This window comes from Diadema antillarum, unplaced genomic scaffold (assembly GCF_040938485.1).
Source record: "Diadema antillarum isolate AM-2024a unplaced genomic scaffold, OU_Dant_1.0 scf00000003, whole genome shotgun sequence".
Lineage (NCBI taxonomy): Eukaryota > Metazoa > Echinodermata > Echinoidea > Diadematoida > Diadematidae > Diadema > Diadema antillarum.
In genome coordinates, this window is record NW_027270892.1 from 1,029,444 (window position 1) to 1,049,368 (window position 19,925).

Consider the following 19,925-nt stretch of genomic DNA (forward strand, 5'->3'; position numbering starts at 1 on the left):
AAGTATCTTATTTTTTTTTCTTTACCAGTACTCTTATGGAACCACTGCGTTGGTGCTATCTGCTGTGTCCTGCATTACAGCAAGGCAGAAGGATTTGTGCTTTTGATATAGGCAAGGTGACTCAGACGAGATATTTTTATTTTTTTCTGAGGAAATTAGGAAATACGACCTTTACAAAGATATTGTTGATGGTCTTCTAATGTATCATACTACTAATGACTGGCAAAACATACATATGAAAACCTACGACTTTTAACAGGGGTGTACCCATGCTTACCACAACATATTCACACTCATCCAGAACTCGCTACCAGAGTAGTAATAATGTGAGCTTCTCTGGGGTCTCCATTTATGCACATTGATCACAGATTGCAATTCTGACCCTTGCACACAAGCCCATACTATGTATGAAAATTGCAAGAACTGAAAGTAAAAGGAAGATCAATGAAGGAGGGGAAAAAGCATACAATGAAAAAGACTACGGTATTGCAAACTTAGCCTAAATGTTGAATGTTCAAGGAACAAACTCGGGGTGTATGACATAGTCTGGTCTGGTGTGCTTTGGGTTGACCCGGATGTAGTTGGCTGTGGTCAGGTTGCTGTAGTCTGTGATGTGGAAATGGGGGCCGCTCATCGGGACTGACTTGGGCTTGCTGGCAAGGGTCTGCATCAGACAGTCAACTGATGTCGCCTCTGCAAAATAGACCAAACCAGACCAGTGGGACATGAACCAAGATGAAACACATTGCCAATGTCTTTGAAAAATGAGAGATAATTCTCACAGGCATGTGTGCAAACATACACAAACACAAATACACAAATTGTGTATGATATTTGGCAACTAATAGCTCCAAGCAATAGCTGAAATGTAGTAGAATATGTTATCCAGAATACATGCAAAATACCGCAAATCATTCTGCACAATGTATAGGGCCATGCATGCAGTTGGTCAGTGTTGGTAGTATATGTATTACAGAGGTTTTGCATGAGCACTCACATTACATAAAAAAAAGGCTGTACAAAAAATTATATTGAATGAATTTCATTATAGATACCTAGTGACTGGTTGCTTAATCATCAGCTGTCTTCGCAACTGTAATCATTGCAGTTTAAGATTACTTTAAAACTTTTAACGAAACAGACCCTTGATAGCAGATGCAAGTAGACAAAAATCTATCGAATCTGTTTAATCTAATAGAAAACAAAATTGTAAGCTTGGCTGATATGTACGTGACTGTTACCTTTTGCTCCCGCTGCCTTAAGGAAGCGATGCGAGGATGCCTTGTAGGGAATTTGTTCCTTGTCGGAGCGGTGGGTGATCTGCAAGCCCCTCACGTTGGCCCTCTCAATCATGTTTCGTACTGCCTTACGGTCTGGCCCAGGAGAGAGGAGCAGAGATGGGAGTCAGGTTAGGTATTGAGTGAATGCTGACCAATAACTCGCCAGTTATGGTAGAAGTCCAAGCATGTTAAAACTTTCGGCTCCCCCACAGGGAATCCCTACTATACCCCCTCCCAATGCCTCCCTACCCCAACGGGCATCCTCCTGCCTGGCTGGGCCACTCCCTTCCAGCAGAGGATGTCCTCTATGGTGCCATCTGGCCCCACCTCCCCCCCCCCAAAAAAAAAAACAAACAAAAACACAAAAACAAAACAATGGAAATGCATCATGATTTGCATGGAAACAGGGACACTTGTCAACTTCTTCAGTGTAACTACAGCATACCGGCGGCAGAGGGCACACTTCCCTTTCTCCATGCAGATCTGTTTAGCACGAACATTGGAAATATATCTGGTCCACCATCACACTCTACAACCAAAGTAAAATACATGCAAAAGTTTTTGTGTACACAATGCATTGAATGCCATTCAGCAAGTTGCAAAAGTTTCATTCTGCGTAAAAGGCTATCAGCTCTAATTCGGAAAAGTTGCATACCGCGAGTGTTTCTGATTTTACAGTATGCTTTACATCTGAACATATCCAGCCAGAGTCTTTTCTGACATTCATATCATGAATACAATGTATATAGTGGGAAGTGAAGGAAAATAGGGTCTACTTCCACTACTGAGTCATTGTCTCTGCTAATTACTGCACCGCACTGAAAAGTGGACCTTCATCTAAAATGAATTCTACGTTGTATAGGGGGCCTACTGCAGCCCTGAAATCCTATAAGTAATCTACAGATTGTACTTCTTCCTTGAATGTCTCCACTCAAATACAGTACCAACTAAATGCTATGCAAACAACACCCGAGGTGATAGTATTTGGTGCCTTTGGTGGAAGTAACAGGATTTGCGAAACAAAAAATGAACAAGCCTTGCCCCCTATTGTAAGCCAAAGACTGAGTGGTGTGAATCTCATCTTCTCTTTTTTTTTCCCCATTCAAAAAGTTACTAAGCCTGCTTGTTAAAAGTTCTGTGACTTAAAGTGCTACGAAGCCCTACTGCAACATCCTCTTTTTCTGAAGACTTCCAAATTCACAAAAGGAAAATAGGATTGTCTGTGATGCTCACTTAGCTCTCACCCAGCATTTTTTTTTCTCTCTTGAGGGAGAGAGAGAATTGGAGTATACGCATATTCAGTGTTGGTGTCGGTGAGGGGAGGGTGAGGCTGCGTTAGAGAAATTACCAGTAAGGAAGGGTTTGCAATACCCAGGCAGCTCATACACTGGGCCTACAAATGTATACACTATACAATATATTATGCCACATAAACTTTGTAACTCAGGAAAAGTATCTCACTTTTTATGTGTTTGTCTGTTGCCAACTTAGAATAAAGTAATGATAGTTATAAAACAATGATAATAACACTGACAAGATATAGGTGAAGACAAAGAAGCAGATATTATTTTTCGCTTTGTTGCAGCCACCCTCACATTGAAGAGTCTTTTCCCCCTAAAAAGGAACATTGCAAACATTTATCAATAAGATTTCCATGTAAAACATAATTGAAGTTTGATTTTCTATTACCGGGGGATAATTTCTGTAGAGGAATTTGACTGCAGTGCACAAGACAGATACATGGAAACACCTGCAACATTTTTATCATACTACTGGTATATGAAATATCAAGTACTACACAATAATTGCTCCACAGGAACATACGGGAGTTTAACCCCAGTGGTATGCATTTAAGTTGCCATGACAACAGATTCTCACCTCTCTCATTGGCCAGTTTCATCCATGCCTCTGCTGCCTGAGCTGACCATGGGTCATTCACCACCCTTTTTGTGCTCTGTGCATGAAAGAAAACTTACAAATTTAAGTGTTCCATGTTCACATCAGCTAAATGAATTCATGAGATAATCTACAAACTAAAAATGATGTTAACTTGACCTACATGGATACTCTCTAAACTCAAATTACAACTGTAAACATCAGACTTAGAAAAGTTCTCTTCCCATGCCCTTTTTCTCACCGTGATGATCACTCTTCCTACACATCTCACTACGAGAAGATATTGCTTGCCTCCTAATCATATACACATGAACAACTGTATTATACAAACAACAGTGAAAGAGCAGCCATGTTGTGAGCTTACCTGCATTGCTCTGCATATGCCATGAAACAACAAGGGAAAATGAACCATTAATAATTCCTTTTTTTCTGGAGAGAAACTTAAGTTGGTCCGCTACATGTACATGTCTGTCTCACACTGAGCGAAGCAACTTTCTTACTGGAAACACCCTGGTTATCTCGGTCGCGCCTAGCAACGTTAATGGATGTGCCGCTCCTGATGCTGTTTGCGACCAAACGCTAGCCAAGAGCAAACATTGCCAACAATGCCAGCCCATGGGGAAAAGTATTGATTGACCATTGACAAAAATAAAGTAGCCTCACGTGTTTGTCAGAAAGAGTCTTTCATTTACGTGTTAACTGGCCAAGTGTCCATCCTGAATTGAATTCTTTCATTCTATTCTTTCTCTCATTCAGGTCCCTCTGACAGAACAAGGGGTATTGACCAGTGACTATCTACACGCCTTTGGCACAAAACCTATTTTTCTTTCAATCTGATCATGTAATCTTCATTTTGACTCTATACACTTCAAAGGATTTTTCTTCAGCATTCAAAATCCCTTCATATCACGTGACATTTTCCCTGTCCCCATTCTATTTTATGTGTAAACCTTTTGTCTTTAAACATCCAAACAACATTTCATATCTAGATACAGAATTTGTCAAAACGTTAGAGATCAAACTGCCCTGATGTTTTGCTCATGATAGCTGGAAAATTCCCCTGGTTTTCTTTTCTTCCCACTGATCCATCTAACCATTGTAATGCTGCCTTTGTAACATTAATATTTGTTTTCTTATACACTGTATTTACAATATGACTATAAAGCAAGAAGCTGTATATGTGTCACCACTCTATAGTAAAGAGTAATATTTTTCTGACTTCACATATTGTCTTCCGAGTACAGTACTTTTGTACTTTGAAGCATATCTAATTTATTTGCAATTTGATTTGAATATTCAATATTTTCACATGGCTGATATGCAAGCAATGACTGACTGTAAGCTAGCAATCATGGGGCAAATTAGCTTTAATGGTAAAACATAGTTTCCATATGTCTGCAGAAACTCTTGTCTTTTGCTCTAAAATGGACAGTATGAATAGGAAATGTGTGAAATAATGCTGTGATAACACATTTTTAATTGGTAATGACAAAAATGTGAAATATTATCCGAAAATGTACACAAACAGTACTACAATCTGAGAACATATCGGATAATGGTTGCTATGTAATGTTTTATAATTGATTATCGACAAATTAGGCCATAGCACCCAGTATCCATCAATCTTCTGCTTGAGGCTGAATCACACAAAGCTTGTTTGGAAATACAGCTGTAGGGCCTACTATTGATAAGGCACAATCGATCATCACATAGCGTTCCACCTACCAACTACATGTATAACGGGGAGGGCTTATATACGGGAATTAAAGATGGGTATACTGACTTTTATTATTTTTCTCTTATGATCTAGCTCAAAACATTTCAAAACTACTAATTACTGTAAAAGTGGATATTTTCGCGCGACTAATTTTTCGCGCTCGGCGGGGTTAGAAGAGTTTCGCGTGTTTTTAATTCCGGGGAATCAAGACGTCAACTACGGAGTACTAACTTGTTAACGTTAACGGTTAGTACCTAGGTACTGGAACATATGGCAAGCAAAAATATTTGCGTGCTTTTATTTTCGCGCTAGTTTCTGGTTGCGCGAAAATTTCAACACCGCAAAAATTTCCACTTTTACAGTATTCTGACAAATCTCATCGGCCAGAAAAGCTATTCTGTGCACACTTACAGAATCATTGTGGTAGGTGAGGACACTGGCCGTTCTTGGTCTGGCAAAGTATTTATGTCTCAGGTGAGCTCTGTCCCTCTGTTCATTCTCTGAGCAGAGAGAATCAACTGCAAAAGGGTGAAGGAAAGAGGGGAGACAGTTACATCTTTCATGTTTTATCATAATCACTTGCTAGTTAAAGTATCACTGAAGATATGAGGTTATATATTGCGTTTGACACTTTCGAAAAACATATCAACCTGTTTACCAACCATTTTAAGATCTGGCCAACTTAATAACTGTAGCCCATACTTCCAAAGATTTTTTTTTTCATGTGAAATGTATTTAGTGCCCATTCAAATTTAGGATTGAAAATGCAAGACCACTTCACCAGAAACAGAAAAGGAAAGATATCAATGTTCAACAGGTTAGCATGCTCACATCGTTTGATTGACCATTTTGCACTAAAATTATGTGTTCTAATGTTACATGTATTTCACAATAGAGAGAATTAAAACAAAGATACACCAGGAGCTCTGCTGCACTTTTTTTTCTGCATTTTTTCAAAGTGCTCATAAAGAATTATAAATTCTTTGAACATGCAAAGATTAACAGTTTTGCTCAGAATACAGTATTTGAGTAAAAATCAAAGCTGTCTCATTTGATTGCATTCAATGCAATAATCGTGTCTGGTACTTTTTTTTTTGAAGTATAATTTTTGTGACAAAGGACTGTTCAGCCAGAGAAATGTATCAAAAATATTTAAACAAAAATATTAAAGGGATGGAATAATCTTGGCTGAGGTGAGGATTTTTATTAGGATTGCTTTATTTTGAATTTTCATCAAATAAACTTTGAATTCCTCTACAATTATATGGTCTTTCATATTTCATGGGAGGTTTCTAATTATCTCAAAAAAATATCGTCGAAAAACATTGGAAAACTGAAGCCCTACCTCAGCTAAAACTGAAACATCCCTTTTAGATCTTTGAGTTTCCATGCATGCTGATTGTTTATTCAGATGCTGCAAACTCATTTGTAGGCTAGTTCACAAATGCTGAATAAACATACAGCAAAACAATGTACATTGATTAAAAATCTATCTTCGATCATCTTCGATGGATTGTTGATCTGCGATTCGAGGAGGAACCAACCTTGATAAACATCCTCCCTGATAGTGGTATCTGGATTCTGGAACCCGTGCACCGTCCCAAGCTCCTTGCCCATGGCTGAGTATGGGTCGTGATAGCCAGGCACTTTGTGTAGACGACATGTCAAGAAAACACTAGATGGAGACACAATCACAGAAAAGATTTTATCAATATCATTCAAATAACTGTGCAACATCAATCTTGAGGATATCACAGATCAGTGAAAGGAGCCGGCATGGCAAATTAATCTGAGCAATCAAGACATTTGGGCCGATTTTTCCCACAAAGAACTAAAATGTTTTTTCTTTTCTTATTTTCAAGTTAATAAAATAATTAATCTGACATCCCATGACTATCAATAGCAGTTTCCTTAATCTTTAATCATCTACGGACATGCATGGCTATTATTATAATTTTCATTCATCCTTCAAGTTTACCTTCATTGCAAAAAGCCTACAGTACAGTGTGAAGAGCAAGGCATTGATTAGATAAAATTTGTAATTCCTTAATTCCTTAATTTTTTGAATAAAATCTACAAAAACAGGCCAGCATACCTACATCTCCAGAGTTTGAGAAATGGTTATTTTACATCATGTTCAGAAAACAGAACATACTCATATGCCAGCATAATTTTGATGCATACATTCCAACTTCAGAGTTTGCAAGCACTCGCGTGAATTACAGGACCATGCAGTCATTATATTTTGTAGTCTCTGTACATGTAGAAAGGTAAAGCCCCTTTCTGCTTGTATTCACTGCTTGATTGCTAGTTGCTCAGACCTACAAGGAGGTAAATATGGCTTTCAACTCATTGTTTATCAGAGGAGGCCTAGGCAATGCATCATTAAACAAGGCTCAATTGATGTTTGCAAAGCCCTGAGTGCCTCAGAACAGGAGGACTCAGTATCCTTGGTATCCATGATGACAGAAGGTTTATCTTTATACTCTTGGCATATACACAATACGCACTTGCCTTAATTCCCCAGCCAACACTGGCTTGTGTTAGCAAAGTGTACTTCCGTTACTATAGCAATCCACATCACACAAAAACAACTGAATTGTGGAATAGAGAATTAATTTCCCGTACTTTATTTTACAAGAGCTCCCTCTGCTAACATACAGTACTCTATTGATCTGTATCAACTTCCCCAATGATGATTATTAGTTGATATTACTTTCATTAAAGGATGTATAATATCTTCATCATGTCTATGACATCACTAGTGTATTGAACTGAATATGCCTTTCTCAATCCTCTTCTTATAACTAATTGACTGCAATGCCCTTGAAAGAGGGGGATATATTTGAATTCAGCTATGTCATGAATTTTCATTAGATCTGGGAAATTTTTAAGGGAATGGCACCACCAACAACAAAAAAAGGACTCTCATCACTACAGAGAAATAGGGAATATTTCTTCTGATTGTTTTCCTTGTGTAAATATTCTCCGAAAACATGTTTAATTTACAAAGCAACATCAATCAAAATCATGGTTAACTCACACACACAAACATGGGGGTGAGGGATACAGGAGATAGAAGAGAACAAACTTTCAACTACGTATAAATCTTGTGAGCTACATGTACTGAGTCCTTCGAGTTTATCAATTATTTTGTCCTTTATGAACTCTCATGAATTGAGTAAAAGTTTTACTACTTAAATTTGGCAGATTGTTCCCATCAGGGTTGAACCCTTATATGGAAGAATACAACATTGAAGTATGATTACTGATTGTATGGAAAATTGGTATAAAAATTAGGGCATTTCTATAATCTAACTTATTCATGAACAGAACAATTCAAATAGAAGAATCATTAAATACTTCAGGTAAAAAGTTGTTGCATGATTTAAACATAAACTTAGCAACTTCAAAGGATATTCATTGAATATGACATTTATACTATAATAATATTACTATTGGTATTCAATGGTAATATCCTTTCTTTAGGTGCATTGAAAATAGAAGTATATTATCTCACATCATAATGGGTATACGGTAAGTAGTGTGATGGGGTTGAAGATAGGATAGTGAAAGTCTCTATTCGCTTGATGAGTTTGTGTTAGCACACTTGGACATTCTGCAGTAAAAAAGATGGGATTACCATGAATCGTCTTATAACTGACACTCTTGAGTTGCGCAACATTCCTTTGTGATGTTGCCTTGTCAAAAAGTGACCTTTCATTGCGCATTCCACCTAACGAGAGCTTTGTGGGGATTAACCAAGAAGGATTCTACAGAAAGTCTTTACCGGTATTCCTCCTTTGCAAAGGGTTTCATACTATGGTATAGACCAAAATACCCAAACAAAGCATACAAACAGTTCACTGTTTTTTAAATTCATGAAATTCTTCCGTCGAGATGTTTTCATTGCAACTGATCGACAAATTGCCCTACATCGATGTAAATAAGCACTGAATTGATCAGTGTTTTAGTAGTAGCCATATATACTCCCATGATTTTTTATCATGGCTACTACTAAAATACTGATCAATTCAGTGCTTATTTACGTCGATGTAGGGCAATTTGTCAATCAGTTGCAGTTCACTGTTTGTGTCTCAAACTCTAATCACTGCACACTGTGACAAACGGGGTGATCCATACCAAAACAAAGACAGCACTACCACTAGGAGTTTTGTCTCCCGCAGTTCAGGTGTGCTTCAAATTTCAAATCGAAATACTTGTCCTGAATTTAGGTAATGACTTAGGTAGTGACTTCAACCTTTTGCATGTATTCTGTAATCTCCTTTCAGGGTTAAGTATAAACCGTTTAAAAACATACAAGTACATGTTGAACGTGGAAACAGCTATTGAGTATTGATGCTAATCAATAAAAAAGAAAGAAATAGTATAGGACAATTGAACGTGAAAACAGACTACTAAAAATAAATGCTATACAATAAAAAGTAACAAAAAAAGAATACTGGATAAGTGACAAAATCACAACCTCAAAGTTAAATTTCCAAGAGCTCACTGAACTGTTAAATGACCTGAAGTGAATGACATGGTAGTTGTACAAATCTCCCTCCCTCTGCATTTGTTTTGATCACTTTTATTTGCTATCTCTGGTATATAGTTTTTCTATTACTCATGATAGATTCTAGTAATAGAAAATTTTCTTTGTGATAAAATGACCAACTTTCTCAATGTTCATGCATTCAATCAAACTTGACATTAGTTTTGTTAAAATGCTATTTTTATATCTTTTCTTTTTATGTAGAGCTCTGTCACATATAGTTTCACATGTGTCCATATCACCTCATTACAAAGTTCACAATTACACTTTATATCAAATTGTTTCTCAGACAACTAATCAATGATTATAGATGTGTAGAATTGTGTTTCATCAAGTACACTAAAATAGGTCCCAACATAATAGGGTTTTGAGAATGAAAACATCTCCAAGAAACAAAAAAAGCCATTCAATTTTTCCTTGTCTTTGAAAATCAAAACAATGGAACAAATTTTACAATTTTGCTGATATCATTGTAAATAAAAGAAAAAAAAAATGAATCAGTGCTGATTGATGTAGAGTAAGTTTACAAGCTGGAGACTTGTACATGCTGGCATCGAGCACAGAGAAACACAGCAAAATGAGAAGACACCGGAAGCCAGGGCACCTCCCTGATAACATACAGGACAGCTGCTACAAGTTGTATGCCCTCAACATCTCCACAGCCCGACCTCTTTCTTTTTTCAGCAAGTGTATAGCAGAGATTGCCATTTGAGAGTTGGCTTATTTAGTCAAAGACAGAAAGATCCATCTGTCCAGAGGAGTCTTCTATTATTTTGACGTTATTGCTCTCCTTGTATAGGAGGGGATCCGTGAAGCCAAATGCAGTCTCCGCGGAACATATCTCCTACGACCAGATACAGACCGATTTTTCGGTCAAATTTAGTCATAGCAGGAAATGCTCCAGCCAGAAATAAACTGGTGTTTTTATGCAGGGTGTACAGCACTGTCTCATATCTACAAGACAGATGGCTGAAAAGAAAATGAGATGAGGAAACCTTGCTTGCCAAGTATAGCTTATGTTAATAGGGCCCTCTTACTAGCAAACAATAAGATTAAAAACTAACGAGAAGAAATTATTTTTATACATAGGCTTTTTGTAATATTATAAGCATGCTTCCTGATGGATAATTTTCACAGATAATGTGCCATAATTATAATGTCCTTAAGATCACAATGAAGTATATTTATTAGTATATTATACTATATATAGCATAATCATGTCAGTTACCTAGTACTACTACTGGAAATATGGAAGGTACGTTTATAAACACTGGCTGCTGATTAGAATTCAGATAGGGCCTAGATCATGGACCTACATCCATGGTGGCATGGGTAGATAAACTTACTTTTTAGGATGCGGTTTATTTCTTCTGAGGGGCGAAGACGGGCGCATGGAGGCAAGGTGTTCCGGCGGTATTTGTTCTTTCTTGTAATATGTATGTGCGTATGTAGTTGGCTTTTTGTCGGGGGTTTTATTCCAATCTAGCTTGTCCTCAGTCCACGCCTGCATGGCGTCTGCTTTGATGGCCTGAAACTCCGTGCTGCTCAAGGGCTGAGCAGGCGGTCCGCGGTAGCGGTACCCCGTCATCGTCGGGTCAGCGGACTTGGAGCGAAACCGCGAAACTGGATGGCCATATCCCGGCAAAATGTGTCCTGTTGCCATGTTTGAAGCGTTTGCGTATGCCCTGTGATTGTTCCAATGAAAATATTGCGATGCTCTCCTTCTTTTCTAGAATTCACACCTTCGAAGAATCAGTTTCATATCAAATAGGAAACAAATATCAAATGGTAGGTATTCCTGCGCTATTTTCAATTGGCTTCTACCCGTGTGATTCAACAATGTATACACGCCGCTATTGAGACGGTTTCGCGGCTCTAGGCAACAGGATTGTGTACACGTCTTTGATATGCTAATAAGGTGGCTGCTGGTATTATCTGGTGATGGGGGTGGGGGATTGAGAGAACAGTGGAAGATTGGATGATGTTCATGTCTAGCTGTGGCTAGTGGAGCGTGGCGTCTCGTACAATAGGTGGTGGAGAGGCGGTGTCTGCCTATCAAGTGACAGGTGGTGGCAGTGGTTTATGTGGTTAGGATAGTTATGTTGTGGCGAGTGACAAGGAGGTGGTCAGATGTGGTAGTCGAGGTAAAGAAGGGGTGGTGGTAGGCTCCACGGTGGAGTCGCTGATCTGACATTGAGTCTGAAGTCAGTGATCGAGTGACCGCCGTGTCCGTGATGATGAATTACATAGACACTGATAGTGAGGAAATAGGAAGCGAGAATAACTGATGATGGTGTGTATGTCAAACTTCACGTGAATTTTGAGAAGGGACATACATAACAGCTGAAGAAACGAACAGCGCCGACACTATAATAGCTTTACTGGGGCAGTTGTATATGTTAGTACGTGTACATGTATCATGTACGTTGCAGATAGGCTATGCGATGTTATAGTCATAGAAAGTAAATATAAACGTTGCGTTCATTTTTTTTAATTCTGTTGTCATCATTATCATCATGTTTTCATTATTAGAATCATTATCATCAACAATTTTGTAGCTTTTAAAGCTTGCGTATTCTGGTAAGATTTACAAACATCACGAGTTGAATGAAAATTATATTTGTACTACGATTCAAGTATAGATTAGTCTTAACAAACAAAATTGAACATAATCATGAAACAGAAGAAAGGGCCGTAAAATGTTACCAGACATAAGCTCGACATTATCCCGGCAAACAAGAACCACGACCTCGATTCAAGGCAAATAAGGCCCACAAGCTCGACTCTATATGGGGGAAAAAAAAAAAAAAAAAGGCCCGCGAAACCAACATTGCACATATTTTGTCCCGTGATGTAATGCTGGCCCTTTTTTTTGCCTATGTTATGACATTTTGATTGTGTTGAGCTCGTGGACCGTATATAGCTCATGTGCCTATCTTACTTGATGTCGGGTTCATGGGCCTTGTTCTCTAAGTGTCTAGTTCCTTGGGCGGTATGACTCGGGGGTGTGAGTTCGTGACGTGCACCCGACATTTTTACCTCCGACATATCTACTGGATACACATTTTGTCCCAGACACTTTTCCCTGACATTTTGATATCATTGATATTTTCCCCTGACATATATATTATCTTACCCTTGAATTCTTCACTGCTGACATCTTTACCACCTAATCAACATTTGCTAGACCTATAAAGCCTCCTATTATATAGTATGCAAAATATATGCAAATGAGTTTAATCAACAATGTTACAAGTTCTCACCCCCCCCCCCCCCGCCCCCACGAACACGCACACACGGAGGTCTCTCGTACTCGAATTCGTTTAACTCCAAACCTGCGCTACACTGTCGGCAGAGTGTGGATGACTTTGTCTTGTGGATGGCGATGAAGAAGGCTCTGAACTTTGAACTTTCTACGCACTAGTCTTTGTTAAGGTTTCTTTTATAATGTGACATCTTTGAGTATTACATTCATAGTATGTATTCTGTAATGTGTCGACTAGAAAAGAGAAAAAAAAAGAGACATCGTGATCAAAGCATGAAATGGGTCTATCATGAAATTGAGAGCGATGTATGGTGCAGCAAAAATGCTCTCGACAGCTCTTTCCACCGCACGTGCTATCATTTTGTCTTTTCTCCAGGCAACAAGAATGTTTTAAACAAAAATCAAACTATTCCAATTAATGATTCATGCGTAGAGTTGTTCATATTGCAACTAATTTACAGGTGTCATTCACAACATACTATATTGATTTAGCTTCCGCCCGATATCTAGCGATGGTTCTGATCCCTTGTAGCAACTATCCATCTCATTCAATCGTGAGCTCCACATTCCTTTGTATGGCTCTCTCCACCTCTCTCTCTCTCTCTCTCTCTTTGTTTTCTGTCATTTGATGTTCAGTGTCGTATATTCTTTAAAACCATTGCCCATTTTCTACTAACAAAACACAACATCCTTCAACTTTTTTTTTTGGTACGACGTGAGACAAAAACACGTGCAAAACACATTAATGTTATGATAGATAATACTGATTTTATTAGTCAAAGCGACGAGATATCGAGCGCCTGTAATTTGGAAATTTATCATCTCAATTCAAGACAATGTAGAGTGAAGTATATGTATTAGCCAAGAAAGGAGAGAAAATTAAATGACTTAAACTACAAGACTCGTCAGTGATATTCGTTTCAGCTCTTTCAGAAAAAAAAAAATCAGCACTGAAATTGAACCCTTTTCTCCCTACAATAACGATAAATGATATAGAGGCTACTAATTGTCGTGAAATAATGGTTGATCCATTCGGTTGTCAGACTGATTCACCCGTCAGTGGTGACCGCACATGCGCCGGCTATCCCTCATGCACACCGGCAACTATAGGAAAAGCATTTTAGGCGCGCATTTTGCACATGAAATGGCGAATATATGATTGTCTATCGCAAGCGAGGTCGTTCCACTTATTCGGGATATTGGACCTGTCTTCGATATGCACGCAGTCTTCGTTACCTCCGTAGTTGTTGGGCTCTTTGGGGTGCCAGGCTCTGAAGTTGAATTGAGTTCCGTCACTCCACACCATCGTGCCCTCTCGCTGAATGTCATTCAGTCCGATCCACATCCTAGAGTTGCTCTGTCGAGTGAGGACAATGTGGACATTCAGTGTGCACTACTTTCATGAGGTGTATGATTATAAGGTCATTTGCTCTTAGACCACACTATTTCCATTAATACATCTTATATATTTGGGAAACAAGAATGTTCAATCAAACTTATGAATACGTATACTAGCTGTTATATTGCAATGATAATACGCTTGTAGTCATCGTTACTGTCGATGTGGTTTATCCCACTTTTTCCATTTTCAGGGACGGCAATGTTATTCAGGCCCAAAACAACCCCGTAGAACCCGTATTCAAACGGTCATCAAGCTTGACCAGTTATAATGCCATAAGGGTCTAGCTTAGCGTTGAATTTCCAGTTTTTTAACGTTATGACATCGTGATCTGTTCCCTGGCACTTTAAAAACATTTTCAGGGATGTGATCAGTAGTCTGTATTATTTGTAGATTCTACCTTGTTCTCATTTCATTGGGCCTGCTGAATGATCGCCCATGTCTATAGGTTTACATGAGACTGTACTGTAAAACCAACCAACCAACAAAATCAAACAAAAACGCCGTGTTCGTTCGTGCATCATAGACAACAATTGGCTACTCAGAAATCAGTCATTGCTCTGCTTTATATTTTTATTCTTGTAATATTTTGTGTGTCTCTGTATTGTTGTTGTTGTTGTTGTTAAATTGTTTGCAACCTCACCTGCACTCCACACTGAGACCTGAAGTAGTTGTACACGAAGTTCTGTTCCGACTGAGAATGGATCGACACCAGGTGCGCAGTGGCAGCCGGGCAGATTGCTCTGTTGAGCGGCCTGAAAGTCTTGCAACGGTTTTCGGCGGCACCCCATGTCCGTTGTTCGTTGAAAAGTCTAGCAAATAATTATAGCAGGATTGACCATTATGTTATTACTCGCAAGGATGATGACCAAAATCACAAAACAGACGTCAGTGACAAGTGCGCAAATTTCCACACGTCCTACAGGTAAAACATACGAGTAATTGAACCGACTAAAATTATGGAGCAGATTATCCTGACTTGGTCGGCAGTCTGAGGGCACTGTTTGCTGGGCATGGATGCGCAGTGAAAAAGGAAAGGATATTCACTTTTCATCAAAGTTTTTTTTTTTGTTTGCTTTTTCTTAGGGGGGGGGGGGTAGCTGTGAAGTACGTAATCAGTAGAGGCCTATAACAAATGCATAAGTTGAATGCAGTTTAAGGCGACAGCCAGGATAAGGAAGACTTTGTTTTTGTTTTTGATACACATGATGCTTATATAAAACACCTATTGTAGCATAAGGCTACGATTTCTGTGAAGGGATAACTAAGAAAATAGTAATCAATGGCGGAATCAATTAAACTTAAACCTTTTAAAAAGACTGCACAGATATTGTTTTTGTGAAGATTTTCTTTAGATGAATGTAATATATACATATATGTATATATACATATATATATATACAATTGTTTATATACATACATACACTCAGCAAAAAAAAAGAAAGTAAACACTTTTTCAAGTTTATATTTCTCATAGAATATTTGGCTGAAAATTAATGTATTATATACCATATTAAAGGTAATTTAATTGGCTATCAATCTGGTAGGTCAACAAAAATGGAAACTTTACGCATGAGTGAACACCTTTGTTTTTCTCTTCCAGGGCACAAAAGTAAAAATTGCAAAACTGAATAAGTTGTCATTCATGCATATGTGCTTTTCCATAGAACATTAAGAACAAACAACAAATTTCATACAAAACGAAACATCAATTAAGTTGTAAAAATGAACCTATGATCCTCTATGAGTAATTATGATATCTTTAAAGCCCAAAAGATCAATGAAGAATAAAAATAACGGAGGAAAATAAAGAATCTTATGTCAAATCTAAATTCAAATGAAATAAGAGAAGTAATAATCAACAAAAATGGTAGAAATTTGAGTTGGTTTTTTTTTCCAAATTAGGAAATCGTAAATAATGTTTGGTTCTTGAATTTGTCTCATGAATTCTTAAATTACTAGATTAAAATAAATAAATAAAGCAATTCTGTTCATTTAATCATCTTTATGCTCATAATTCGCATTTGAAGTTTGACTTGACAGAAAATTCTTATTTTCCCCCTTTAGTTTCCCACAATGCTTTTCTTAGAGGTTATAAAAAAAATTAAGAGAACGAAAACTTATTTTTGCTATTTCATTCATGCCTCTCATTGTCTTAAACTGGTCTTTTGTTGTCAATGTTATCGTGAAGGGCATTTGCAAATGAAAGAGAACATGTCAATTTCTGCAATTTTCAATTTTCTACCTTGGAGGACAAAAACAAATGTGCTCACTCATGCGTAAAGTTTTCGTTTAAATTTACCTAATAGCTTAGTAGCTAATTAAATAATCTTTAATATGGTATATAATACATTGATTTTCATCAAAATCTATGAAAAATATGAACTCAAGAAAGTGTTTACTTTCTTTTTTTGCTGAGTGTATAAATTGCTTAGATTAGAATTTGCTTGAAGATAACTTTAATCAAAGTTAATGTTGAAGGTTCGCTCGTGAAGATTTGGATTTTATTCTGTCATCCTTGTCGCCATCGCCTTTCCTTCGCTGTAATTTGCCTTAATTTTTAATAGGAATGTAGCAAAACATACCGTCAAAGCTCGATGACTATATAACGAACGCTTAATGTACTAGAGGAAAATATGTTTCTTTTAAAATGAAATTATTTATTTTCTTTTACAATATCTCGTCAAAAATCTGAGATGAATGAGGAAGTTACACGAGTATGATACCTGTAGCAGAAGTTACCGTTTCGCCTCCAGGTAGACGGACAGGCGGCATCCACCCCTCTTGGTCCGGAGAGCCCACCGGTGAGGAGCAGGACGACGAAGGTGGTAGCAAGCTTCTGAGTAGCCATCTTGATGTCAGGAAAACACACGTCTGGTGAGCATAGGTCTCCTTGTGTCTTTCTTCTCGCAGAATATCCCTATATATAGCATTATATTTGTGTGTTCCTGGTACGCCGCCACGTGTGCTTTGACAATCCAGGAGCAGAATTACTTTGAAAAGTCTGATTCGTGAAGTCCGAGTTTAACGTATCATGTTTCAACCACTTGAACGACAATCTAATTTATTTTGTTGCACTCAAAACATTGAAAACAAGAGTGAAATACCATTCATCTTCTTAAATGTTTTCCTGCCAACTCTTCTTTTTCTCAAAGGTTTCGAGATTAAATTTCTGTGTGCTTTTTCATGTATAACAAAGTAATTAATAAGAAAACATATTCTGCTAGGCAAATCCATTCTTTTTTTTTATTACAGGTAACGATTGGGACACCTGTCAATCAATTTGAGAGAACCACGCAAACTTATTCTGCTTTACGAAATATGAGTAAGGAAAGAATAGGCATTGAGAATGATATCGGGCGTTTTATATCACATAATTTACAGCAGTCATTTTCTGCAATGAGTTATGATGTCAATGATACGAATGAGGCTGGTCGAATCATTTGCCCATGCTTTTGATTTTTTTGAAAATGTTTATCTTATTTTATCTCACTCCTAGTTCTCTCAGCTCGTAACTATAGTTTTTTATAAAGGGGGGGGGGGGTATGGTCAAAATCTGATATATATATATATATAGATATAGATATATCGGAAATACTGGGGGTGTGGTCAAAATCTGCACTCATAACATTGAAAACAAGAGTGAAATACCATCTATCTTCTTAAATGTTTTTCTGCCAACTCTTGAGATTTCTATGTGCTTTTTCATGTATAACAAAGTAAATAATAAGAAGACATATTCTGCTAGGCAAATCCATTCTTTTTTTTTATTAAAGATAACGATTGGGGACACCTGTCAATCAATTTGAGAGAAACACGCAAACTTGTTCTGCTTTACGAAATATGAGTAAGGAAAGAATAGGCATTGAGAATGATATCGGGCGTTTTATATCACATAATTTACAGCAGTCATTTTCTGCAATGAGTTATGATGTCAATGATACGAATGAGGCTGGTCGAATCATTTGCCCATGCTTTTGATTTTTCTGAAAATGTTTATCTTATTTTATCTCACTCCTAGTTCTCCCAGCTCGTAACTAAAGTTTTGTATAAGGGGGGGGGGGGTATGATCAAAATCTGAAATATATATATATATATATATATATATATATATATAGATATTATATACTGGGGGTACGGTCAAAATCTGCACTCATAACATTGAAAACAAGAGTGAAATATACCATCTATCTTCTTAAATGTTTTTCTGCCAACTCTTGAGATTTCTATGTGCTTTTTCATGTATTACAAAGTAAATAAGAAGAAGACATAATACTAGGCAAATCCATTCTTTTTCTTAATTACAGATAACGATTGGGGACACCTGTCAATCAATTTGAGAGAACCACGCAAACTTGTTCTGCTTTACTAAATATAAGTATAAGGAAAGAATAGGTATTGAGAATGATATCGGGCGTTTTATATCACATAATTTACAGCAGTCATTTTCTGCAGTGAGCTATGATGTCAATGATACGAATAAAGCAGGACCCGAGTTCGTTTCCCGCCCAGTGCTTACGTCCTTGGACAAGACCATCATGTCCCTCTTGACCCAGGTGTTAAGTGGGATAAAAAAATGACAGGGCCCTCTGGTAACGCTGAAGAAGCTATATACCCTGGATAAAGAAGACCCTAGCTATCATTATCATTATTATCATTATCATTGTCATTGTTATTATTATTATTATTATTATCTTATTTCCTCTCTCTCTTAGTTCTCTCCGCACGTAACTGAAACTTGTATGGGGGGGGGGTCATCATTTGAAATAGTAAACCTTTCAATAATAATACACTCTTTCCACACCTTATAGCGGAGTATATTCTGGGAGGGGTCACCATTTTCAACTTCAAAAATCGATATTTTTTTTTTTTTACCTTTAATTGTTTGGTTTGACGCACGTATCAACCATGAATAAAAGTTTATGATCTTCTCCGTGCGTATACCGAACTATTCTGTCCTATTTACGTTGATTTATAGTTCAGTATATAGGCACTAGAAGATGAGAAAAGTATCTTCAGCAAGTTCAGCATAATCCTTTGATTTGTGTTGCTGAAAGTGTCACCAACCTCTTTCAGGTTGACGACTTCCTGGTAATGAGTATAGCAGTGCAGCGGATCCAGGAGGGGGCGCACCGGGCGCGTGTCCCCTCTTTATTTTATTTATTCTTTTGTTAAAACAAAGAAATAAAAGTTACATTCAGACGACAAGCCCTAACCTAGCCTTTTGTCAAAGCATCGTAGCTGAAAAAGAGACTAACTGCGAGAGAACGGGTGAACGTGAGACCAGGGAGGTGGAACGAGCGACTGCGCCACTCGGTCTCGATCTCGCCAGTGGCACAGCCGCTCGGCCAGTCTCGCGTTCACCCGTTTCTCGCAGTGCTCGGTGTGGCGAGTTAGTCTCAATCTTCAGCCACGAGGCCTTGTCAAAAGGCTAGTCCTAACCTGGAGGTTCAGCTCTTGCCCCCTAACTTCGACGTGCGTCCACACGACGGAGCTTAACTTCTAGGTTAGGAAACCTCGACGCTAAACTCTTGTCCCTTGGAGTTCGTTGATTTTTGTGTCCACACGGTGCTTAACTACGAGGGGGGACCCTCCGCGGCTCGTGGTTAGAGCGCTAACCCTGAGATATATTGTGTATTAAAACCTCGAGGTTAGCTAACTGCGAGTGCGTATACACGGTCCCTAACTACCTCGTCGTCTGAACGTAACTAAAGAAGAATAAATGGGGGAGTGCGTGCGGAGCCCCTGGGCCTTAATTTTGTAAAGGTGCCTCACTTCCCCCTTACGGAATTTCTGAATCCGCCCCTGTAAAG

At 38.0% G+C, this 19,925-nt stretch overlaps 2 protein-coding genes across 2 annotated transcripts; both read right to left on the reverse strand.

Moving 5' to 3' along the window:
* Nucleotides 1-487: 487 nt before the first annotated feature.
* LOC139737654 (uncharacterized) lies at nt 488-11,486 on the reverse strand. Its single transcript, XM_071648365.1, has 6 exons — nt 10,795-11,486; nt 6,438-6,568; nt 5,305-5,411; nt 3,159-3,234; nt 1,242-1,373; nt 488-693 (listed from the first exon to the last, which is right to left on the reverse strand). Exons 1-6 carry the CDS (start codon nt 11,109-11,111, stop codon nt 515-517), a joined length of 942 nt encoding a protein of 313 aa, XP_071504466.1. The 5' UTR covers nt 11,112-11,486; the 3' UTR covers nt 488-514.
* A 2,087-nt stretch (nt 11,487-13,573) lies between these two features.
* Nucleotides 13,574-17,044, reverse strand: LOC139737757 (uncharacterized). Its single transcript, XM_071648467.1, has 3 exons — nt 16,855-17,044; nt 14,756-14,924; nt 13,574-14,070 (listed from the first exon to the last, which is right to left on the reverse strand). Exons 1-3 carry the CDS (start codon nt 16,961-16,963, stop codon nt 14,043-14,045), a joined length of 306 nt encoding a protein of 101 aa, XP_071504568.1. The 5' UTR covers nt 16,964-17,044; the 3' UTR covers nt 13,574-14,042.
* Nucleotides 17,045-19,925: the final 2,881 nt, after the last annotated feature.

Bases quoted from the DNA above. Each gene is read 5' to 3' on its own strand.
- LOC139737654 (XM_071648365.1), bottom strand. From the start codon at position 11,111: ATGGCAACAGGACACATTTTGCCGGGATATGGCCATCCAGTTTCGCGG. The intron at 6,569-10,794 runs GTAAGTTTATCT...GTCTCCATCTAG, and splicing joins AATAAACCGCATCCTAAAAA to TGTTTTCTTGACATGTCGTC. The intron at 694-1,241 runs GTAACAGTCACG...TCTATTTTGCAG, and splicing joins TAAGGCAGCGGGAGCAAAAG to AGGCGACATCAGTTGACTGT.
- LOC139737757 (XM_071648467.1), bottom strand. From the start codon at position 16,963: ATGGCTACTCAGAAGCTTGCTACCACCTTCGTCGTCCTGCTCCTCACC. The intron at 14,925-16,854 runs GTAACTTCTGCT...ATTATTTGCTAG, and splicing joins GTCTACCTGGAGGCGAAACG to ACTTTTCAACGAACAACGGA. The intron at 14,071-14,755 runs GTGAGGTTGCAA...CTCACTCGACAG, and splicing joins GGTCTCAGTGTGGAGTGCAG to AGCAACTCTAGGATGTGGAT.